At 37.9% G+C, this 25,480-nt stretch overlaps 2 protein-coding genes across 2 annotated transcripts; both read left to right on the top strand.

The window, feature by feature from the left end:
• The first annotated feature begins 3,429 nt into the window (after window positions 1-3,429).
• On the top strand, window positions 3,430-3,813 carry LOC137744424 (uncharacterized). The gene has a single exon (XM_068484240.1). It carries the CDS (start codon window positions 3,430-3,432, stop codon window positions 3,811-3,813), a length of 384 nt encoding a protein of 127 aa, XP_068340341.1.
• A 303-nt stretch (window positions 3,814-4,116) lies between these two features.
• LOC137744425 (uncharacterized) lies at window positions 4,117-5,043 on the top strand. Its single transcript, XM_068484241.1, has 2 exons — window positions 4,117-4,573; window positions 5,030-5,043. The coding sequence occupies exons 1-2, from the start codon at window positions 4,117-4,119 to the stop codon at window positions 5,041-5,043; spliced, it is 471 nt and encodes a 156-aa protein (XP_068340342.1).
• Window positions 5,044-25,480: the final 20,437 nt, after the last annotated feature.

Here is a 25,480-nt window from a genome sequence, read left to right on the forward strand (position 1 = left end):
GTAATTTTTTAAGAACAAAATTTTTTGAATTGAAATCTCATTTTATTCTTTTGTTCAATACTCTCATATTGATCTCAATGTTGTAGTTATTTTTAGTGGTAGTCTTACGAAATATTAGACTCACAACTAAATATATTAATTATTAAAGACAAAAATTTTAACTAATCGTATTATAATGTGGTCTATTTATTAGAACAAATTGAGCATGAAAGCGCGAATTCAAGGGTTTTGTCAAATATCACAAATCGTGATGACCAAACTTCTACTAGAATGCGTACTCATATGGGACAGTTGGCACATTCAAATAGTTCACAAATATCTTATGGGATGCTCTCAATTCCTCCCCCCAATGGTGAGCTTAGTATATAATTCTATCTTTATATACATATATGATTAGTTACAAAGAAAATTCTTATACTGAGTGTTGGATATTCATGTAAAAATATCAGAAGAAGAACATGCAAATAGAACAAATTGTCATGTGCGCCAAACCAGAGGAAGAAGAAACCACAATTGTGCTAGAAATTATAATGAGAATCGGGGTATCCTAGGCTGCCAATTATCTGCTCCAACCACATGTCCGTACTGCTATGTACGATTGTTTGCTCGAGAAACTTTGAATATGTGTTGCTTGAAAGGAAGAATTGCTTTACCCCCAATACAGTCCCCACCAAAAATGGTTGCTCTTTTCTCTAACCAAACAAATGAAGGTAGACACTTCAGGCAAAATATTTGAGCTTACAATCATGCATTTGCATTCACTTCAATGGGAGTACATGTGGATGAAAGAATTAATATTGGTGGTCGTGGGATTTACACATTTCGTGCTCAAGGTGCATTATATCATAAGATTGGTGGGCTTTTACCAAATGAAGGGGACAGACCGCGATTTTTACAAGCTTATATATATGACACTGAGCATGAAGTTGAAAACCGAATGTGTGAAAGTGAAGTTTTAGATAGATGTGTGGTTGAAAAGATACAACTTATGTTGAACAACCATAATCCTTTTGTTCATACATTGCGAAGCCTCGGACAACGCCAAGATTTGCCGAATTGCAAGTTAATCCTAAAAGAACAACCAATAGATCGACGTCAGTATACTCTACCATTAGCATCACAAGTTGCGGCAATTATAATTGATGGAGATAATGCCACAATTGCAAATGGATGGGATATCGTGGTGGAGACAATTAGTGGAAGACTTTCTCACGTTCGAGACTATGTTGGATTTTATGATCCCTTACAATATCCACTATTGCTGCCTTACGGTACATATGGATGGGATGTTAACAGTCGTGATGATGGTGGAAGAGCAATAACATGTTGCGACTATTATGCTTATATGTTACAGGTTTGTACTAATAACATAATTTATTTCCCGGTATATATAGATGAATGATGATTCCTATATTAAAAGCAATATATGAAATTGCTTTTGCAAATACGCCATAATGGATCATCACTTTTGCTTCGAGGTGGACGTCTCTTGCAACAATATGCTGTAGATAACTACATTAAAATTGAATCACAAAAACTTAGATGGTTGCGTTCTAATCAAGCCACAGTTAGAGAGGATCTCTACAAAGGACTTGAAGACTCTCTAAATGCAGGTCAACACAATGCAGGTATATATATCGTTTCAGTCATCGTTATTTAGAAATATAACTTTGTTTAAACTGTGTACAATATATATAGCTAATTGAAAATAAAAAATTATTAGGTAGCATCGGGCGTAGAATTATTTTACCATCATCATTTGTTGGAAGCCCACGTGACATGTACCAACGATATCAAGACGCAATGACTTTGGTTCAAAGATTCGGAAAGCCAGATCTTTTTATTACCATGACATGTAACCCAAGTTGGGAAGAAATCAAAAACGAATTACTCGCTGGACAAACTCCATAAGATCGCCCTGACTTACTCACTAGAGTATTTCGTGCAAAACTTGAGCAACTGAAAGAAAACATCATTGAAAATGGGGTATTGGGCAGTGTTGTTGCTTACGCATACATTATTAAGTTTCAGAAACGTCGTCTTCCACATGTGCATATGGTGGTGGTGTTAGATGAAAATCATAAGATCAATAACCTAGATAAGTATGACCGAATTGTTAAAGCTGAAATACCAAATGAAGATGTAGAGCCTCAACTTTATAATATGGTGTTAAAGCATATGATTCATGGCCCGTGTGGGATTCATAATCCTCAATCTCCATGTATGAAAAATGGGAGTTGTAAGAGAAAGTTTCCCAAACCATTTGCACCAGTCACCGTTCAAGGGAATGATTCGTATCCAATTTATCAAAGGCGAGGAAATCGATTGCCCGTCTCACTTAATCGACAAGGAAACATAATGGTTGATAATAGTTGGGTCATTCCATATAATCCATGGTTGCTGTTAAGGTATGATTGTCACATCAATGTTGAAATTTGTGCAAGCATAAAAAGTGTCAAGTACTTATATAAGTATGTTTACAAAGGCCCAGACAGAGTGACAGTTGAAGTGCAATCAGACCCTCAATACGATGAAATAAAACAGTTTCAGGATGCACGATGGGTTTGCGCACCAGAGGCATTATGGAAGATATTCAAGTTCATTATTAATCGAATTTACCCATCTATTGAGCGAATGCAAATACATTTTCCTAATATGCACCAAGTTCAGTTTCGTGCTAATGAGAGCATAACAAATATTCTACATGATGAGAATACAAGAAAGACAATGTTGACTGAATTTTTTACACTTAATCATGTGGATGCAGAAGCGCGACATTATATATACATGGAGATACCATCACATTACATATGGATTCAAGCTCAAAGAAAGTGGTCTAAAAGAATGAATCGTAACAAGGTTATTGGGTGAATATATGCAGTTTCACCTGCTGAAGGCGAAAAATTTTACCTTTGGATTCTTCTTAATCATGTTAGAGGACCAACATCCTTCACAAACTTGAGAACAGTTAATGGGGTTTTGCATCCAACATTTAAGCAAGCAGCAGAACAACGAGGTTTGTTAGAAAGAGATGAGAGTATTCGACAATGTTTGTTAGAGGCCTCCACAATTCAGATGCCGTCGGCTTTAAGAAGATTGTTCGTCACCATATTGGTATATTGTGCACCAATTGGTGTTCGAGAGTTATGGGATGAGTTTTATCCATTCATGATAGAAGATTATGTTTCCATGACTAACATAACTCCCACACTTGCTACCAACATACTTTTGCGTGAGTTGAACATACTTTTGGTTCAATTTAATAAGAGTATAAACGAGTTTGATTTGCCCCAAATGACAAGAGGAAATGAATCAAGTTCAAGAATGACATGATGTATTGAAGATGAAATATCCATACGTATTCCACAACAAGATCTTGATGCAATTGAACGCTTAAATGATGACCAAAAAAATGCGTTTAACATAATAATGGGTGTAGTTCAACAATCGGATAATGCAACTTTTTTTGTGGATGGTCCCGGTGGAACTGGAAAAACTTACTTATATCGCGCATTGTTAGCAAGCTTGAGAAGGTTGGGGCACATAGTATTAGCAACAGCATCATCTGGAATAGCAGCTACAATATTGCTTGGTGGCAGGACAGCACATTCTAAATTCAAGATACCACTTAGTCTTGATGCATCATCAATGTGTTCGATCGGTAAACAATCTGATTTAGCAAAGCTAATACAAAAGGCAAAGACAATTATCTGGGATGAAGCAACAATGACGCATCCTCATGCATTTAAAGCACTCGATCGAATGTTCAGAGACTTAACAGATATTGACTTGCCATTTGGGGGAGATTTTTGACAAGTTCTTCCTGTTATCCAAAAAGAAACCAAGTCCGAACTAATCCAAGCAAGTGTTGTTAAGGCATCATTTTGGTCACAAGTAAAGATTTTAAAACTCAAACAAAACATGAGATCCATAAATGATTGTGAATTTTCAAAATTTTTACTTCGTGTTGGTGATGGGAATGAAGATGTTATTATGGATGATATGGTAAAACTACCTGAATGCATGGTAATACCATGGGAAAGTGAGCATTCCATTAATCAATTAATTGCCAAAATCTTCCCTGACTTAGAGGATCATATAAATGATGCAACCTACATGGTGGAAAGGGCAGTGGTAACTCCTACAAATGAAGACGTTGATATGTTGAATGAAAAGATAATCAATATGTTTCCGTGTTTAGAAGAGACAATGTATTCATTTGATTCAGTTGAGGATGACGCAAGGAATTTGTATCACCCAGAGTTCTTGAATTCAATCTCACTTGGTGGTTTGCCTCCGCACAAGTTAACTCTGAAAAGAGGTGCTCCAATTATGCTTTTAAGGAATATTGATCCGAAATTGGGATTGTGTAATGGTACAAGATTATTGTGTCGTGGTTCTTACCAAAATCTTATTGATGCTGAAATTCTAACCGGACAATTTGCCGGATCCAGAGTTTGCTTACCAAGAATCCCTCTCAAAAGTACTGATACTGCGGGGCTTCCATTTGAACTTACAAGAAAGAAGTTTCAAGTGAAACTAAGTTTCTCTATCACTATAAACAAATCTCAAGGTCAGACAATACCACATGTAGGCGTTTACCTTCCAGATCATGTCTTCATCCATGGACAATTATATGTGGCTTTATCGAGGGGGGTCTCAAAGTCAACCACAACCGTGTTAGTAAAAAGTGGCTCCATAGTAGGCCAACAAGGTGTATTTACACGGAATGTAGTATACAAAGAAGTCTTGCTTCATTCCAGCTAATTATGGTGATTCCTAATAAGTAACAGCTTTATTAATGATAACCTTTCAGTATGCATTTCTCACTTATCAATTAACTCTCTTTATTTGATTTTTAATTTTCTCACTATCGTTTATAGATTGGCAATGAAAATTTGAAGCATCAATCATGAACAAATGGGTGGAAATTGTAGCATTGATGTCAATATGTAAACTTTCTTTTCAAAAGAAACAGTGACATATAGACTCTATGAGTATTGTGAATAATGTACATATTGTTATGTAGGATTTATATTTTGACATTTAAATTGTTTTGTATTTTGCTACGAGTACTTACTGTTGTCATCTACTTTTTTTATTTTATTTACATATACTTGCTATTGTTCATGGGCTTTAGGTAGGAACTTGCATCTAAAATCGTATGTTGTTTGATAAGTGCATGAATAACATTTAAATCATTACTTTACACAAAGTAAAAACGAAAACATGACAAATTTTTAGGACGTGCATGATAAAAAATAAAAATAAAAAGTTCATCTTTGCACAATACATTTAAAGTATATCTTGACAATTACAATGGGAAAAACTAACACAATACACCTTTAGGGGCGCGTAGCGCCAGTGATGCAAAAATGCCTCTCGCACGCACGTTAGTGCATGCGGAGAGGCTAGTTAGATTATAAAATGTGGCGTTTCTAGTAGTGGTTTTTTGTTTTCAATTTAAATTTATTTGCAAAATCGTGCACAAGTTTATCTAAATATATATCAGGGTTTTTTTAAGGGAACTTTAACGAAAAACTTCCGGTCCTGTTCACTTTAACGAAAAACCACATTTTTACACTAAAAAGTCAATCCTGATATTATTCACTTTACCCTTTATTTTGTCTTTATCGTTAAAACTCAAAGTTTTCAAGCTTCTTTCTTTAGTTTTCCTTTTTTTTTTTTTTTTTTTAATCTATTGATAATTTTTTTCATGTGTTAGTAATAAAGTGTTGTTATTTTTTTTTCATAGAATAAAATTTTTTCATTGACATTCCAAAAAATATCATCCTACACTTTTTTGTATAATTTTTCCCTTGTGATTTTATATATTTGGAATGAACCGCAACCTTTAATGAAAGCTCAAAAAAAAAAAAAAAAACAAACAAACAAATAGTAGTTGAATTACTATATGTGGCTTTTGGTAGTAGCAATTTTCGTTTTCATTTATTGCTTACGTATTAAAATTAGAGATTTTAAATATGAAAATTCATTCAAGAAGTTTCTAATGTGCAGTGCCTTGTATATCGGTTAGTTAAGAGTGTTTGATAGGAGCATATTCATGCGACTTAAATGGCTTGTTCTCGTGCATTTACGTTATGTTTCTCTCGTTATTTTAGTCCTTTATGCTTCTTTTGTGTGTTTTCAGGTTCTAAGGGCCTAGGGAGCAAGAAAGTGCATTTTGAGGCCATTTGGAGCATTTTTGGGCATGGATTGGATAGCTTATCCATGGAGCCAAGAGGATGGACGAATTTGAAGGCCTTGTATGCACTTGAAGACACAAAACAATGGCTCTAGCCCAATCAAACACATTATGCCATACAAACCAACCTATTTTAGGCCCATTCTATGTACTTAAACCCTAGCCCTTTAAACTAATTCATTTATCACTTATCAAACCATTCACTTATCACTCACCACATATCATTCACTTATCACTTAACATATCATTCATTTATTTCACTTCCATACTTCTCTTAATTCCACATGCATTCTCACACATGCACATCATTCACTCACATTTCCACCATTCATTCTTTATTCCTTTCCAAACATCTCACATGCATTTCCACCTTCCTACTTCATCATTTCACCACATTCTCCCTCTTTAACTCACATGCATTCATCATAATTCACAACACAAAACAACTTCATTGCCATGGGTTCCCATTTCCTTTCCAAACATCTCACATGCATTTGTTCATTATTTCCTAACCCTACATGCATTATTTATTGCATCTTCACATGCATTCACACACACTTTACACATTCAAACCGTGAGCTCCCATTCCTATATGCCATTTTCAGATTTCCACCCACTAACCTAGTCATCAACACATGCACTTCCACCTTTCATCCACAATGATTCATGATTCATTCACTTTGCATCCTTTAAATCACATACTTTTCCATCATTAATTAGCCACTTGCATCTTAAACAAACAACCATATGTTCCCTCCACTACTCCTATAAATACCCTTGCATTCATTCATTCAATTCATATCTCATATTTCCATTCACAACACTTCACACAACACAAATACACATCCATTGCCGCAATTCCCCTTCCATTTTCTGTGCAGTTTTTCTCCTTCATTGCAGCCACTATCCAACCACTTCCCATCCCTCCAAAACACTTCACATAATCCCCAAAGCTCACCTTAGACCTTGTGCTACAACAACGAGGAAGAAAAGAGTGCTTAAACGTTCATACAATTCAAGTTTGAGTTGTTGGAATGTTTAGGTGTTTCTTTGATTTCAAAGTTTAAATTTAATTCTCTTTGTTTTGTACGTATGAGAAGGGAAGAGAAGAGTGCCTAAACGTTCATACAATTCACGTTTGAGTTGTTGGAATGTTTAGGTGTTTCTTTAATTTCAAAGTTATGAGGAACTAAACCCCCTTTAGCTAGGGGGTGATTCGAAACTATGTTTATATTTGCAATTTGAATTGATTACGTTTGGTTGGAATTTCATAAGTTGTGGATTCAATTCGTTTAACTGTTTGATTGATAACTTATTTATGTATGTTCATTGAGATTGCAAGCTTAATTTTCATGCATAAATATGACGCTAGAATATAAGTGAATTTCACCTAATCGCTATGAACTTATATTCACAAGTAGTGGAGGTTGCTTATAAACAATCGCGTTAAATGAATTCTTGGCATAAGTTTCATGCGTATTCCATAGTAACGAATGCCTCGTCGATGTTTATGATTTCCGTTGAACTTAATGATCTTTGTTGAATGTCTCTATCATGCGTATTCCATAGTTAGGGACTTTGATTAAGAATAATTTGGTTGTAATGCGTATTCCATTCAATCCAACGAATTTAGGGAAATCTGAAAGTTAATCTAAGTGGATCTAATTAACTTGGAGCATTGAGTTTCACAACTTATCGAAAGACCAACTGAGAATCAATTTTGTTTTGCAAGTGTAACATGTGTGGAGAAGAACCCCTTGGCTATTCCATCATCCATATTTTTATCACATTCATATTTACATTTTGCCTTTAATTATATTCTGTCCATTTAATTTAATATCGTCCAACCACAATTTCCCCCCCCCCTATTTTGTTAAGTCTTAATCATTCGTATTTGTTTTATTTTTGTATCTTTAAGCTTTTGGAGTCATAAACACTTGCAAATTCGTCTAAATCAAGTTCTAGCTTCTATTTGAGTCAATTTGATTGTTTTAGACAATTTGAGTTTTTCAAAGCCATTCTGAGTCCTAGTAGTCTTGTTAAGAGTATTTTAATTTAGTTTTTATGTTTTTAAGTCAATTTAGAAGGTTTTAGCAAGCCCTCCTAATCCCCGGTCTAGAACGATCCCTCACTTATCCATTCTACTACAATTGTCAAACGAGGGTTTAATTTGAGTGTCAAGTAAATCTCGCATCAAATTTTGGCGCCGTTGCCGGGGATTAGCAACTTTGCTAATCCTTTGTCTTTATTTTTATATTTTGTTTTTCGTGCATTCTTATTTCAAATTCTTAGTTTGTTTGTTTCCTTGTTTTTTTTTTAGGTACTGTGTATGACTCGTAGCTCTCGGCCTATTATAGAGAACATCTCCGACTTTGACGGTGATTTTGAACGCACTTTGAGGAGAACGAGGAGTCAACAAGAGCCACCACAACCTCCACCACAACCTGGGCTTGAAGAAGACGAAGTAGGTGTAGAAGAAAAGCCCACGGATCAGATTTTTGAAGAAGAACAAGCCATGGCAGCAGATAATAGAACCATCAAGGAGCTTTCGGCCTCGGGTTTGGATAATGCATTGCCTCTTTGTATCCAATACCCCACGGCTGCAGAGGGGAAGACTGAGGAATTTGAACTCAAATCCAGTTTGTTACACCATATTCCGAAGTTCCATGGCTTGTCTATGGAAGACCCCAACAAACACTTGAAGGAGTTCGAGGTGGTTTGTTCGAGCATGACCCCCGTCAATGTGGATGGGAGTATATTGAAGATGAAGGCCTTTCCATTTTCACTTATGGACAAGGCCAAAGATTGGCTCTACGAACTAGCCCCGGGAACTGTGACTTCGTGGGAGAGTATGAAGCGTGCTTTCTTGGAGAAATTCTTCCCTACTTCGAGAGTGATTCTCCTACGGAAGAAAATTAGTGGTATTCAACAGAATCATGGCGAGACATTCCCGGCTTATTATGAGCGCTTCAAGGGCCTTGTAGCTTCATGTCCTCAACATCAAATGAAGGAGGAACTTCTCCTTCAATATTTCTATGAGGGCCTCCTTCCTATCGAACGTCAAATGCTTGATGCATCAGCGGGAGGAGCATTGGTGGACAAAACACCAAGGGATGCCAAGATTCTCATAGCCAACCGAGCGCTCAACGCTCAACAATATGAAGGAGTGGGTCAAAGGGAAGCCCCACGACAACAAAGTGTAAATGAGGTGAGTGCTATTTCTGAAATTCAATCACAACTTGCTAATCTTACTTCTCTTGTTGCTCAGGTTGTGATTGGTCCAAAAGCACAAGAACACCAAGTTTGTGGCGTGTGCTCAATTCAAGGGCATCCATCCGACAAGTGCCCTCAACTAATCGAGAATGGTGGGTGGGAATCTGCCAATGCAATTGGTTTCCAAGGACAAAATCAAAACAACCCATACTCGAACACTTACAATGCCGGATGGAGGGACCATCCAAACTTCAAATGGAGGGAGCCACAACAAGCTGCCCAACAAGGAGGATTTAGGCCAAACCCCCCTGGTTTTTATTCCAAGCCATATGCACCCCAACAACCCCAACAACCCCAACAACCTTCGACATCATCTCATTCAGGTACGTCCTTGGAAAGTGATCAAGCTATGCAATTACTAACCTCTATTTCGCAGGGGTTGCAAAATCAAAACAACCGGATAGCAAATAACGAGAAGGAAATGACGGATATGAAGAAACAAATAGGGCAGATTTCTGAGTTCCTTGGACAGATTAGAGAGCAAGGAAAGCTTCCTAGCTCAACCACAGTCAATCCAAAGGGAGGATTCGAATCCGCCAAGGCCATCACCCTAAGGGGTGGAAAAGAAGTTGGGACCGAGCCAAACAATCCCAAATCTGCCCAGAAAGTAGATGAAGAGACGACACAACCTGAGGCAGATCACCCTAACTCGGCCAAATCAGGTAATTTAAGTTCAAATTCATGTACTTCACGTCCTAATCTGCCCAATGTACCTTTTCCTCGCAGGTTCATGCAAGAAAAAAAGGAAGAAAGCGAGAAGGACATTCTTGAAACGTTCCGGAAAGTGCAAGTGAACATACCGCTTCTCGATGCAATCAAACAGGTTCCAAAGTATGCTAAATTCCTCAAGGACCTATGCAATACAAAGAGAAGAAGGGCAAACAAAGAGGTAGTGAAGGTAAGCGAGAATGTGTCCGCTGTTTTGCAACGTAAACTGCCTACCAAGTGCAAAGACCCCGGTAGTTTCACGATTCCTTGTGTAATTGGACATAATCGTTTTGAACATGCCATGCTTGATTTAGGTGCATCCATAAATGTCATGCCTTATTCTATTTATGCATCTATGAATTTGGGTGAATTAAAACAAGATGGTGTAATTATACAATTGGCTGATCGTTCTAACGCGTATCCAAAAGGAGTTTTGGAGGATGTGCTTGTGCAGGTGAACCATTTAATTTTTCCGGCTGATTTCTACGTCCTAGACATGGAGGATTCAGCCCATTCTACATCTTTGCCGATTCTCCTTGGTAGGCCATTCATGAAGACGGCCCGAACGAAGATTGATGTATACAAAGGCACCTTGACAATGGAATTCGATGGGGAAGTGATTGATTTTAATATTTCTGAAACTATGAGATATCCCGTTGATGACCATTCTTGTTTTTCCATTGATGTTATCGATTCTTTGGCGCAGGTATACCTTGAAGAATTGAACGAGGACGCCCTGGAAACAACCATCACTAAGGCCATAGAGCGCAAAAATGAAGGATTTGGGCCAATGCAAGGCCACGGCAAGGAGGAGGAATTCTTTGCAATGGGTTCTAGTGAAGAAATAATTGAGGTTGTGGCAGCCCTTGAGTCATTGCCACAACAATATGGTAAGGTTCCACTCTCACTTTCAAATTCAGTTTCCACTAAGATGCTACCTTCTGTTGTTCAGGCACCATCGCTTGAACTTAAGCCGTTGCCGGACCATTTGAAGTATGTGTTTTTGGGAAAAGGCGAAACATTGCCCGTCATCATTTCATCAAGTCTCACGGCAATGGAGGAGGAGAAGCTTGTGAGGGTGCTGCGAGAGCACAAAACGGCCATAGGGTGGACTTTGGCCGACATTAAAGGAATAAGCCCTACCACATGCATGCACCGTATACTTCTTGAGGAGGGGGCTAAACCAACTCGAGAGGCTCAACGCCGTCTCAACCCTCCGATGATGGAAGTGGTGAAGAAGGAAATAATCAAACTTTTGGATTGCGGAGTGATCTACCCTATCTCCGATAGCCGTTGGGTCTCTCCAGTTCAAGTCGTTCCCAAGAAGTCCGGAGTAACTGTTATCAAGAATGATGAGAATGAGCTCGTGCCTACACGCATTCAGACTGGATGGCGAGTATGTATCGATTACCGGAAGCTAAATGCCATGACTAGGAAAGATCACTTTCCTTTGCCATTCATCGACCAAATGCTCGAAAGGTTAGCCGGTCATGCTTTTTACTGTTTTCTTGATGGATACTCTGGATATAACCAAATTGTGATAGCCCCGGATGATCAAGAGAAGACCACATTCACATGTCCCTTTGGAACATTTGCTTATCGTCGCATGCCATTTGGCTTATGCAACGCACCGGCCACTTTCCAAAGGTGTATGGTAAGTATATTTTCCGATTTTGTTGAAAAGATCATTGAGGTTTTCATGGATGATTTCAGTGTATTTGGGAGTTCATTTGATAATTGCTTGGATAATCTGACCTTAATTTTGAAACGATGTGTTGAAACTAACCTTGTCTTGAATTGGGAGAAATGTCACTTTATGGTGAAACAAGGTATAGTTTTAGGACATATTGTTTCAGAAAAAGGAATTGAAGTAGATAAATCAAAAATAGACCTTGTACGTCACTTACCCTCTCCTACTTCGGTTAGAGAGGTACGTTCGTTTCTTGGCCATGCAGGGTTCTATAGGCGTTTTATCAAGGACTTCTCCAAGATGTCCAACCCTCTTTGCCGATTGCTTCAAAAAGATGTGCCATTCAAGTTTGATGAAGAGTGTAATTCGGCATTTAACCAACTCAAGGAGAAGCTAGTCTCAGCCCCCATTATTGTACCTCCAGATTGGAGCCTTCCGTTTGAGCTCATGTGCGATACATCCGACTATGCATTAGGAGCTGTTCTAGGACAAAGAAGAGACAAGCGGCCGCATGTCATATACTATGCCTCTCGGACTCTCAATGATGCCCAATTGAACTACTCCACGACGGAAAAAGAACTTCTAGCTGTGGTTTTTGCTTTAGATAAATTCCGTTCATATTTAATTGGTACTAAAGTAATCGTTTATTCTGATCATGCAGCTTTGAGGTACTTGCTCACGAAAAAGGAAGCAAAGCCGAGGCTTATCCGTTGGATTCTTCTTCTTCAAGAATTTGATATTGAAATCCGGGATAAGAAAGGAAGCGAGAATGTAGTGGCTGACCATTTAAGCCGAATGATCCACGAGGAGCATGAACATGCCGTACCTATCCCTGAAACTTTTCCCGATGAGCAGCTGCTTTCCATTGAGGTAAGTGAACCATGGTATGCAGATTTAGTGAATTACTTGGTGGCTAAACAAATTCCAAATGAACTAAACAAGCACCAACGTGATAAGCTTAAAAATGATGCACGTTTCTATGTTTGGGATGACCCTTATTTGTGGAAGTATTGCTCAGATCAAATTATACGTAGATGTGTGCATGATTCTGAATTTCACTCAATTCTAAGCTTTTGTCACACATATGCATGTGGTGGTCATTTTGGCACACAACGCACTGCCCTCAAGGTTTTAGAGTGTGGTTTTTATTGGCCGACTATATTTAGGGATGCTAGAACCTTTTGTATGTCTTGTGATCGTTGCCAACGAATGGGTAACATAGGTACCAAGGACCAAATGCCGCAAACCCCTGTCTTTAATGTTGAAATTTTTGATGTTTGGGGCATTGATTTCATGGGCCCTTTCCCTCCATCTTATGGTTTCACTTATATCTTGCTTGCCGTTGATTATGTTTCTAAATGGGTGGAAGCAAAAGCCACCCGTACTAACGATTCTAAGGTGGTTGCAGATTTCGTGAAAACTAACATTTTTGCTAGGTTTGGAATGCCGAGAGTAATCATAAGTGATGGAGGGTCTCACTTTTGCAAACGGACCATTGAGGCGTTGCTAAGAAAGTACCATGTCAACCATAAGGTCTCCACACCTTACCATCCTCAAACAAATGGCCAAGCCGAGGTGTCTAACCGAGAAATCAAACAAATTTTGGAGAAGACCGTTGGACCAACAAGGAGGGATTGGAGCTTACGTTTAGATGATGCACTGTGGGCATATCGTACGGCATACAAAACACCCATTGGGATGTCACCTTTTCGGCTCGTCTATGGTAAGCCATGTCATTTGCCCGTAGAGTTAGAGCACAAGGCACATTGGGCCGTGAAGACTTTCAACATGGACATAGATGCAGCGGGAGTTCATAGGAAGCTCCAATTGAATGAACTTGAGGAGATTCGGAATGAAGCCTATGAGAATGCCCGAATGTACAAAGCCAAGACCAAAGCATTCCATGATAAAATGATTCGAACCAAGACCTTCACAGTTGGGCAGAAAGTGTTACTTTTCAACTCTCGCCTACGTTTGTTTCCTGGTAAGTTGCGTTCTAAATGGATTGGCCCGTTTGTTGTTACTAATGTTTTCCCTCATGGTGCAGTGCAAATCAAAAGTTCAAGGACGCAGCAAGAATTCAAAGTGAATGGGCATCGATTGAAGCCCTATTACGAGATGTTTGAGGAGCATGTCGTGGAGGAGGTACCCCTCCATGCCGTGGAACCTAGTCAAGCTTAAACGGAGGTACCGTCCGGCTGCAAGACGTAAAAGAAAGCGCTTCGTGGGAGGCAACCCATGCATCCGAATAGAGAAGAACTTGGAAACCCCTTTAAGAGACTTATTTTTATTCCTTTCTTTTTCTTTACTGCCTTTACTTTGCTTTCTTTCTCGTATTTGTTTATTTGCTTGCTCTGTTGTGACTTTCTGCTTAAAACATTGAGGACAAAGTTTGATTTAAGTGTGGGGGGGTAAACAATTTGTATTTGCATGAATTTCGTGGGATTTATTCACCTTTCACTTAGAATGTGGTTTCTTGCTGTTTTAAGCGTTTTTAGAGTGTTTTAGTGTGTTTTATAGTGTCTTGGTATAAAACTCCGAAAATTTGATAAAAATTTAAAAAAAAAAAAAAAAAAAAAAAAAAATTCTTTTCTTTGTTGCTATTTCGTTTCTGCCTTGTTAGGTTGTTTAGTTGTTATTGTTTGTTTGTTTATTAATTGTGTGAGTCTATGATTGTAACATTGAGAAAATGTTTGATTTATTGATAGGCAGTGCTAAACAAAGAAAGATGATGCTTCATAAAGGTTGTTTGCTTGAGGCCCTACTACGTGGCTTTACTCTTGAAGCGGAAGGCGTAGGAACGGAAGGCGTAGGAACAGAAGGCATCGGAGCGGAAGGCGTAGGAACAGAAGGCATCGGAGCGGGAGGCATCGAAGATAGAGCATTCCAGGCCTCAATACTTGGCCAAGCGCTGGATGAGCCAGGAAAAAGGTGCCTCTGGAGGAAAGACGAGAACCTTTGACGGTCACTGTGAATCCAACCTTCAGACTCTTGCAGCTCATCAAGCTTCCTCTTCATGCCCGTCGAATAGTTGTTTGCAAGCACGTGCAAACTTCTATTCTCATACTCCAGCTGCTGGATCTCCTGCTTGAGACTTTCCACCTCTGCCATCAATGATTCCACCTGACGGGAGCGGGCAAGCAGGCGTTGGCCCATGTTGGACACAGAACTCGCACACTGAACACTAAGTGCGAGGGACTCTTGAACGGCCAACTCATCGGACCGTCCTGACAGCAGCCTACTATCTTTTGGAGTGAGGAGGTTCCTAGCTACTATTGTAGCTGTTGTGGCGTCCTGCATCACAGAGTCTTCACCTGAAAGAGGACTGTTAGAAGAAAAGAAAGAAGGGCGCCATACGTTACCTTGACGCGGCGCGCCCGTATCACTGCTAAGGCTCAATTCCAAGCTAAGGTTCGATGAGTTTGCCATTTTTTCAAAAGTGTTCAAAGAAAAGGGATGGAGTTAAATTTCAAAGGGCCGGAGTCGATTTTCAAGAATGGGAAATCTGCAGAGTGTGTTTGTTGTGGTGATCGATAGCTCAATAAAAAAGCCAAGGCGACGCGTCCACCAATTCAAAAAAAAAAAAAAAAAAAAAAAAGCCGGAATCTCCTGCGTAATTTAGGCGACGCTTTCTCGGCTTTTCAGAAGGCGCGTTCAACTTTGTCAAAAGATTTCTTCTTTTCAGACAACACGTGGAGGCCATCATCACAACTACACATCTTTAGCCGACAAGCGCAAAGTTCGGCGACGCTTTCTCTGCTTTTCGGAAGACGCGTGCAGCTTTGTCAAAAGGAGCCGCATCTGCACTACCACGTGTCGTTCAGAAATCGAAGAGGCGTGTTCAGAAATCGAAGGGGCGCCTGCTCAGAAATCGAAGAGGCGTGTTCAGAGATCGAAGAGGCGCCACTATTTCAAAAAGCCAGATTTGCGGGATCAAAACGTTTGTCGACAAAGGTAACAAGTACCACCACTTGATATTATCTCTATATATGTCGACCTTCGTCTTTTATGGCAGGGCAAACCTGAAGAAAAATGCCCAACTCTCTCTCACCTCTGAGGGCGTACTCCCAGCAAAGCCTTTCGAAAGACTCAATTCTTTCTTCTTCCCCAAAGATGATACCAGATGCCTGGAGTACATATGACCCAGGAGGAAACAGCACAACAAATACATGTGCTGATTCATTCACCGCTTCTTCAAAAGCAAAGGTATCTCATATCATCAAGGTCAAAAGCAAAAGTATCTCATATCATGCTCTTTCCCTGTCTTTTTCTTTGTCCTTGTTCTTACTCGCATGGCAAAGTAAAACAAGCAATCAGCCGGCACTTGGAGTCAGTCTTCCGTTCTGGAGCCAACTGTCTGGAATCTATTCCTGATTGCTTACCTAGCGTTGCTCTCGAGTAGTCATCTTCAACGGTTGATACACTTCCGGAGAAGGGACCACTTCTGCAAAGGGGAGCGAGTAAGGCAAGTGCAAATGATACATTGAAGCATGTGGAGACAAACATAGGCTGAGTTATCCTCCAACCCTTTTCAATACGAATTGGAAAGATTGAACAAAGAAACAGATAAAAGGGATAAGCTCAGACCTTCGGGGGAGACCAAAAGAACCATCCTGCTGCCCAGTTCAAGAAGTAGCACAAAGGAAAATCAACGATGGGCAGAAACCAGTTCAAGAGTAAGCCTGTGGAATCATCAAGATCAAGCCTCAATGCAATCAACAAAGAGAAGATGGAATTTACACTCTATAACCAGATTTGCGTCTCTAAACTTTTCTCTTTGTTAATTACATTATGCCATGTTTAGTATGTTTAAGTGCTTTTTGTGTATTTACTTATGCTTTGTGTGAATCTATGCTTAAAACATTGAGGACAATGTTTGATTTAAGTGTGGGGGGGTAACTAAGTATATTTGATGCAAATTCGTTGGATTTTATCACCTATCACTTCACATGTTGTTTCTCACTGTTTTAAAACTGTTTTAGTGTGTTTTGTCTTAAAAATTCGAAAATCCCATAAAAATTTGAAAAATTGTTTTGAAAAACCCAAAAAGAGTTGTTTTAAAGTTGTTTTTGTGTGTGTGTTTGTGTCTTAGGATACCTTCCAACACAATGATAAGGATTTGGTTTGTAATTGCATGACTGTTAAAAAGAGTTATTAACATAGAGAAAAGTTTGATTTACTCTTGGTATATGCTTGGTTATGGTTATAATGTATAACTTCACATGCAATCATAAAAGAAAATTTAGTTTTTGTAACATGCCTGAAGGAAGGAACTCAAACAAATGCTACAACCCTGAGAGACTTGAGCCTATAACGTTCTTTGGAGAGTATAATCTGTGATTTCTTGTTTTCTAAAATCGTTGCATGATCTCATTATTCTTTGCTTGGTTACTACTTAGAAGGCGTTTCATCATATAGTTCCAAATGCTAGAACTCATGCCCATTTCATTCAAAGCATGTTATTGATTTGCATAACATATATCAAGATGAAGTTGTGTAGTTGCCACCATAGCCAAATAGCCTCGCTTCCCATATTTCGTATATGTTGTAAGTTTTACCCCCGTTGAGCCATGTTAACCCATGTTCTTTGTTTACCCACTTTATCTTCACCTAACCTAGAATATGACCGTCCTTACCCTTGTTCTTAAACGATAGTGAGCATGACTTAATTGAATTCCTTTTGAGTTACATTATGAAAGAAAATAAGTGTGGGGGAGAGAATGTTTAAGTGTTTTTGTTTTGAGATTCAAAAGAAAAAAAAAAAAAAAAAAAAAAAAAAAAAAAAAAAAAAGAGAAAAGAATAAGTGATTGAAGAAAGGTTCCAAAACACCAATTCTAGGCGTAAATTGTCTAAATTCTCCCTTTTTGTTCAAAAGTTGAGTTTTCATTCAAAAGTGAATTCTAAGTTGATTAAAATGCTTTGCTCACTATTTCTTTAAGAACCTTTGTTTTCCATATCCCTTCTTTATCCATATACCCCAAGCCCCGTTACAACCCTTGACTTCTATCTTGAGTGTTGTGTATTTCAATTTGTGGAGTTTGAACTTGGTATGAGCTTATGGTGTCACTGGTTCTCGCGTCTAAGTAGTAGCATTCCATTCATGAGATCATATCTAAAATTGATTATTAACTCCAGAATTTGCGTTCTTTGTGATACATATATGTGAGTGTCGTTTTCATGTTTACATCAATCTTCTCACATATGACTAGATTAGGGTGTGTAGTTAGAAAATCTGAGTAAAAATTGAGTGCATATCTTGAAAGGAATTGAGCAAATTCTCTAAGGCATGTTACTACATTCAAAACATGGTTTTAAATGCTTAATTGTGAACTAGTATATGGTGACTATGATTAAGAATGTACTTAAATGTGAAGATGACTAAAATCTGTGAGAATGATGATTTTTAACTTGTCATGTGCATTGGAAATCCCTAAGACGGTTGTTGGAAGGTTTAGGTTGTGTTTTACGTGTTTAGTGTCGTTTTGTTTATTTGTTTTTATTCTGTTTTGCTCGAGGACTAGCAAAAGCTAAGTGTGGGGGTATTTGATAGGAGCATATTCATGCGACTTAAATGGCTTGTTCTCGTGCATTTACGTTATGTTTCTCTCGTTATTTTAGTCCTTTATGCTTCTTTTGTGTGTTTTCAGGTTCTAAGGGCCTAGGGAGCAAGAAAGTGCATTTTGAGGCCATTTGGAGCATTTTTGGGCATGGATTGGATAGCTTATCCATGGAGCCAAGAGGATGGACGAATTTGAAGGCCTTGTATGCACTTGAAGACACAAAACAATGGCTCTAGCCCAATCAAACACATTATGCCATACAAACCAACCTATTTTAGGCCCATTCTATGTACTTAAACCCTAGCCCTTTAAACTAATTCATTTATCACTTATCAAACCATTCACTTATCACTCACCACATATCATTCACTTATCACTTAACATATCATTCATTTATTTCACTTCCATACTTCTCTTAATTCCACATGCATTCTCACACATGCACATCATTCACTCACATTTCCACCATTCATTCTTTATTCCTTTCCAAACATCTCACATGCATTTCCACCTTCCTACTTCATCATTTCACCACATTCTCCCTCTTTAACTCACATGCATTCATCATAATTCACAACACAAAACAACTTCATTGCCATGGGTTCCCATTTCCTTTCCAAACATCTCACATGCATTTGTTCATTATTTCCTAACCCTACATGCATTATTTATTGCATCTTCACATGCATTCACACACACTTTACACATTCAAACCGTGAGCTCCCATTCCTATATGCCATTTTCAGATTTCCACCCACTAACCTAGTCATCAACACATGCACTTCCACCTTTCATCCACAATGATTCATGATTCATTCACTTTGCATCCTTTAAATCACATACTTTTCCATCATTAATTAGCCACTTGCATCTTAAACAAACAACCATATGTTCCCTCCACTACTCCTATAAATACCCTTGCATTCATTCATTCAATTCATATCTCATATTTCCATTCACAACACTTCACACAACACAAATACACATCCATTGCCGCAATTCCCCTTCCATTTTCTGTGCAGTTTTTCTCCTTCATTGCAGCCACTATCCAACCACTTCCCATCCCTCCAAAACACTTCACATAATCCCCAAAGCTCACCTTAGACCTTGTGCTACAACAACGAGGAAGAAAAGAGTGCTTAAACGTTCATACAATTCAAGTTTGAGTTGTTGGAATGTTTAGGTGTTTCTTTGATTTCAAAGTTTAAATTTAATTCTCTTTGTTTTGTACGTATGAGAAGGGAAGAGAAGAGTGCCTAAACGTTCATACAATTCACGTTTGAGTTGTTGGAATGTTTAGGTGTTTCTTTAATTTCAAAGTTATGAGGAACTAAACCCCCTTTAGCTAGGGGGTGATTCGAAACTATGTTTATATTTGCAATTTGAATTGATTACGTTTGGTTGGAATTTCATAAGTTGTGGATTCAATTCGTTTAACTGTTTGATTGATAACTTATTTATGTATGTTCATTGAGATTGCAAGCTTAATTTTCATGCATAAATATGACGCTAGAATATAAGTGAATTTCACCTAATCGCTATGAACTTATATTCACAAGTAGTGGAGGTTGCTTATAAACAATCGCGTTAAATGAATTCTTGGCATAAGTTTCATGCGTATTCCATAGTAACGAATGCCTCGTCGATGTTTATGATTTCCGTTGAACTTAATGATCTTTGTTGAATGTCTCTATCATGCGTATTCCATAGTTAGGGACTTTGATTAAGAATAATTTGGTTGTAATGCGTATTCCATTCAATCCAACGAATTTAGGGAAATCTGAAAGTTAATCTAAGTGGATCTAATTAACTTGGAGCATTGAGTTTCACAACTTATCGAAAGACCAACTGAGAATCAATTTTGTTTTGCAAGTGTAACATGTGTGGAGAAGAACCCCTTGGCTATTCCATCATCCATATTTTTATCACATTCATATTTACATTTTGCCTTTAATTATATTCTGTCCATTTAATTTAATATCGTCCAACCACAATTTCCCCCCCCCCTATTTTGTTAAGTCTTAATCATTCGTATTTGTTTTATTTTTGTATCTTTAAGCTTTTGGAGTCATAAACACTTGCAAATTCGTCTAAATCAAGTTCTAGCTTCTATTTGAGTCAATTTGATTGTTTTAGACAATTTGAGTTTTTCAAAGCCATTCTGAGTCCTAGTAGTCTTGTTAAGAGTATTTTAATTTAGTTTTTATGTTTTTAAGTCAATTTAGAAGGTTTTAGCAAGCCCTCCTAATCCCCGGTCTAGAACGATCCCTCACTTATCCATTCTACTACAATTGTCAAACGAGGGTTTAATTTGAGTGTCAAGTAAATCTCGCATCAGTGTTCACCTTTGCACTCAAGGTCTCGTGTTCGAATTTTCTCACTGTAGTTTTGATGAGTTTAGTGTAGATTATCCTATCATTTGTCAAAAAGGTCCATAATGTGAAGAAAAAAAAAAACATTTTCTTTAATATTTGATGTACTACATCTATTATATATAAAGCTCGAAGGCTGTTTTGGTGTCATAGCTTCAACAAAAATATTAGAACCAAATTGCCCATCAGCCAAAAAAATTCAAAAGCAACCCAGTATAATATATCAAATCATGCAAGGGTAATTTAGTAATTTGGTCATCATAGAATATAATATAAATATAAATGGGGAGAGAAAAAAAAAAAATGACAAAGTTGATGGTACCCACGTGATGGGGAAGACAAATAAAATATAAAATAAGAAAAATCATGAATATTGTGTTCAAAACATCTTACGAGACGCGTATCGCTGGTGATAAAAAAAGAAAAAAAGAAAAAAAAATATTGAAGCAATTCACGCTTATAAATACATTAAAAATATCTAAGTCCCACATAGCGCGCTGTGATTCAAAAAAATGCCTTTTGCACGCGGTTGTTTATTAAGTATTATTTCTCAATTTTTAAACACTTAAGAGATGCGTAGTGCCAATTATAAAAAAGTCTCTTGCACGCGCATAATAATGTGATTGAATTAGTTGTCAAATGATCATTTTTTTTTTTGAACAAACGATTTTATCTATACTAAATATTATTTTTTAGTGTAAATTCAATAAAATGTAGATAGAAATTGAAAGACCGCTTTTATTAATATGGATTCAGTTGCCTTGATTAGTTAAAAGACCGCTTTTATTAAATGTATTTATTATTCATTTCCATCTATATTAATAAATACATTTAAAACATGTAAATCGTGCGTAGCACACCGTGATGCAAAAAATGCCTTCTGCACACACGTAAGCGCGTGCATGGAGGCTAGTACGATGCTAAGACAAATAATTATTTTACGTGAAGTTATGATATGACATATTTTTCAGTGTTGCTCAAGGCCTCAAAAAGCTCGGAACGGCCCTGCTTCAACATGAGGTGATAATAAGAAATCAGTTCTTTATTTTAGAACAACAATAATACAAATGAAGGAAACCAAAGAAAAAAATGACTTTGGACTTTCAATCAACCTGGGCTCTCCATAGAGACAAAAAAAAATTCAGAAGCAGGGACGAATTCCATAAATAAACAAGAAGCATAGATGAGAAGTGAATCACATAGAGAGGAGAGCAAGAAACAAATTTAAGGAAAATTGCTCTATGATGGCTTATAAGTATGGTATCTTATGTCTTTTCGCACCCTCTAAATTCTATAGTAGCAAGGTGGGAAAAAAAAAATTTCTAGTTCAGCAAAAGCCTATTGTTTTCCTTTTATAATGGCTAATTTCCCTATAAAATGAAATTGGGGATTTGAAATTCGGCTCAAAGGAAGAGCAAATCCAGATTATTTCCAAACTCTCAATGAATAATTCAAATTTTTTGTGCAAATTTCCAGTGCGGTTGAATTGACGAGATACCTGTAAGCTTTTTGCTAGGTTGTTGCAGAGGATGCTCCCCTGCAAACTTCTTGGATACGCTTCGGCGGTTCCTATCAAGCGCATGGATTGACAGATGGACCGATAGTTTATCAAGGTCGCTCACATTAAGGTAGTTCGGAGGCGAGATAGGCATTGATGCCTGATGATTGTGGGCTTCTTGGTCGTTCTATGAAATAGAGGCTCGTAAGCCCATTAAGGGATGGATAATGTTAGCACGGTCTGCCAAAGGAAAAACAATCAATTGAGCTGATAATAATGATAATACACATGGCATGCTCTACAATTTCAAAATTTATGCCCTAACAAATGCTCAACAGCTTCTTGGCATGACGTAAGAATCCCAAGGAGGTGCAAATATGAAAATATCAGGAAATTGATCTTCCTTTTAATAAGATTGAGTAAATTGACCTCTATCATGATTCCCAAGTTAAGATGGAGATTGCATCCTTTTTAGAATCCTTAATTGAGCTGGAAAATAAATTCGCACGATCTTTTGATCCCATGAATGTCGAAAATAGTCCAAATATACTCCAAATAGAAAAACTGTGTACTTTTGAAGCCTAATAAGCTTTTAATCTTTTGAGTTCTCATTCTTATGGTCCTACTATGATTTATATGTGTTTATTTGCTCAAGTTCCAAGAGGTGTCAAACACATGGCTGTTTTATCCCATGAATGCTGAAAATAGTCCAAATACACTCTATAAGAAAAACTGTGCACTTTTGACACCCAATAAGTTTTTATCTTTTGAGTACTCATTCTTATGGTCCTAGTAGTGCATTATATGTGTTTATTTGCTTAAGTTCCAAAGGGTGTTAGACGCACGCTCATTTGATCTCATGAATGTTGAAATCTGTCTAAATACACTCCAAATAGAAAAACTAGGTACTTTTGACACCCATTAGGCTTTTGATTGTTTGAGTACTCATTCTTATGGTCCTAGTAGCACATTATGTGTTTATTCATATGGGGCAGGATAAGAGGAGTTTTCCTTAGAATGGTCATCTTATTCTTGTCTGGTGGGCTCAGCACGATGTTCAGGTTGGCGAGGAGTGCCCAGCTAACGAAGCCTTGATTGTATGTGTTGACACAAAAAACTACCAAGCCTACGTGGCGCGAATGCCGAGTAACTAATAAGCTAACTACGTCATTCGGTTGTGTGCGGGGCGTGGCAACTTGTTGGTCGAGTTCGGCAGGGGAGTAAAATATGCTGATGTGATGTTGGGCGCGCTGCTAACTTCTTGATATGGCGACTGCGGCCGAGGAAGGAGCACGTCTCAGCCTTCGAGTTCTAGAGCATGAAGACAAGGCTACTAGTTTCTTCGAAGTTCACAAATCGTCGACGCCGGGTTCCATCTCGGTAATTATATTTGTGTGAGTATAAGTACACCGAACTGGTACTAGATTGTACGGACACAAATACTCGAAAGAGATAAATTTCTTGACTGTAAATATGGTTCGACCATTGAAATGCCGAACTCTAAAATGTACTTGCGAATATCCAATTATAAAATAAAACTCGGCTTTCAATGTGCCAAGCTTAGTAACCTGGTAACCACTCACTTTGTCGAGAAAGCTAATGAGATGACCTCTACTAACAAGGACTTAGAAATCTTTGTTAACTGAGACTTGGATAAATAACCAGTCGGTCTCGAAGCAGTGTTGTCTATCCAAACTGAAGGTGCTTCTCGATCAGCTAATTCTACGGCTCCAGTGCTGTTTAGCCAAACTGAAGATGTCACCGGTTGCCTTCACAATGCTATCTATCCAAATTGAAAATGTGTTGGCGAGAAGAAAGGAGGAAAGGAAAAAAATCTCAAGGTTGTTGAAAAGCTTTACGCATGGCAATTTTTGTGTTGATTTGAAGAGAAACTTCACGTTGCACAACCTCATGTATTGATAACACTATTTGCTTGCTGATCATGATGAAAGATTATTTGTCGCGGCACCAAAGCAATCAAAAATAGTATTCCTCAGAATATTATCTTTAATAACCTTAGGGATTGCCATCCTCTTGAATTTGTTTGCGAAATCGAGACCACATGCTTGAATGACAAGTGGAGATTATTCCATACTATTGAAGACCTCGTGAAGACTTTGCATACTAATCCCATCAGAAGTCTTACCTTATCCCATCCAAAACTGTCACTCAAAGTCAAGACTCCTAATGCAACTATAAACTTTCTTCTTCCACCACATATGTCCATATGCACACAAGGAAAATTTCAATTTAATTGCAATATCACTGGAGATATCATCATTTAATTATTCTCAATTCTTATCTTTTGCATGCCCCAAAAGAGACCATGTTCATATCAAACTATACTCCAAACCTGTAGTCAACAAGTCTAAACCTCTGATTTCGTAGATGATAAAGATATGTGTTGAGTTATAATCTGTTGACCCACACCTTGCACGTTGCATGCATGGAATTCCATACAAAATAAACCACATCAATCAAATGCATCATCATTCATCTACTAGCAAAAAAAAAAAAAAAAAAAAAAAAAAAAAAAAAAAAAAAAAGGATTGTATGGATAGGAGAATATGCCACATAACAATCCAACTTGAGTTAAATACTGATCCTGTTTGCTCGTTATCTCAATTGCAGTTTAATTGCAATACCATCTCATCTTCAAACCACCGACTAGGATATAGACCATATTAGGTTTAGATAATTCAACATATAATTAAGAGATAATATCATGATTAAAACCACAATATTATTCCTCAATAATAATTGAAAATCATCTCAACCACTTTGTCATCGAACGGTCTAAAACTCTACTCATCCAATAACCTCGATTGCTCGAGCCAATGGTGTAATTTTGGGTTCAAACAGTATGTTATTGCGAGGGGTTGTGGTGGAACGATGGCTAACTTGAGCACCAAGTCTCGAGTGAAAGCTTCAGGGTTCCCTAAGCCTGGAATAGATGCTTCTTGGAGGCTCAAATCTCTCAAAGGTGTTGGCCCTTAATCCTAGATGGGAATGTACGTTAGCAGCAAGCCGACAAGCGTTGGCCTGTGTGTGCGGATTGCCTTTGGCGGGCATTGCAAAAAGTGTTTGAGTGCGCACGAAATTGAGCTCTTGCATGTGAACTGGCTAACGAGGTGATTGATCATGGTGGATTGCATATCAGCCTTTGCCCTCAA

This window comes from Pyrus communis, chromosome 9 (genome assembly GCF_963583255.1).
Source record: "Pyrus communis chromosome 9, drPyrComm1.1, whole genome shotgun sequence".
NCBI lineage: Eukaryota > Viridiplantae > Streptophyta > Magnoliopsida > Rosales > Rosaceae > Pyrus > Pyrus communis.

Coding starts and splice junctions, on each gene's coding strand:
- LOC137744424 (XM_068484240.1), top strand. CDS start 3,430: ATGGGTGTAGTTCAACAATCGGATAATGCAACTTTTTTTGTGGATGGT.
- LOC137744425 (XM_068484241.1), top strand. CDS start 4,117: ATGGTGGAAAGGGCAGTGGTAACTCCTACAAATGAAGACGTTGATATG.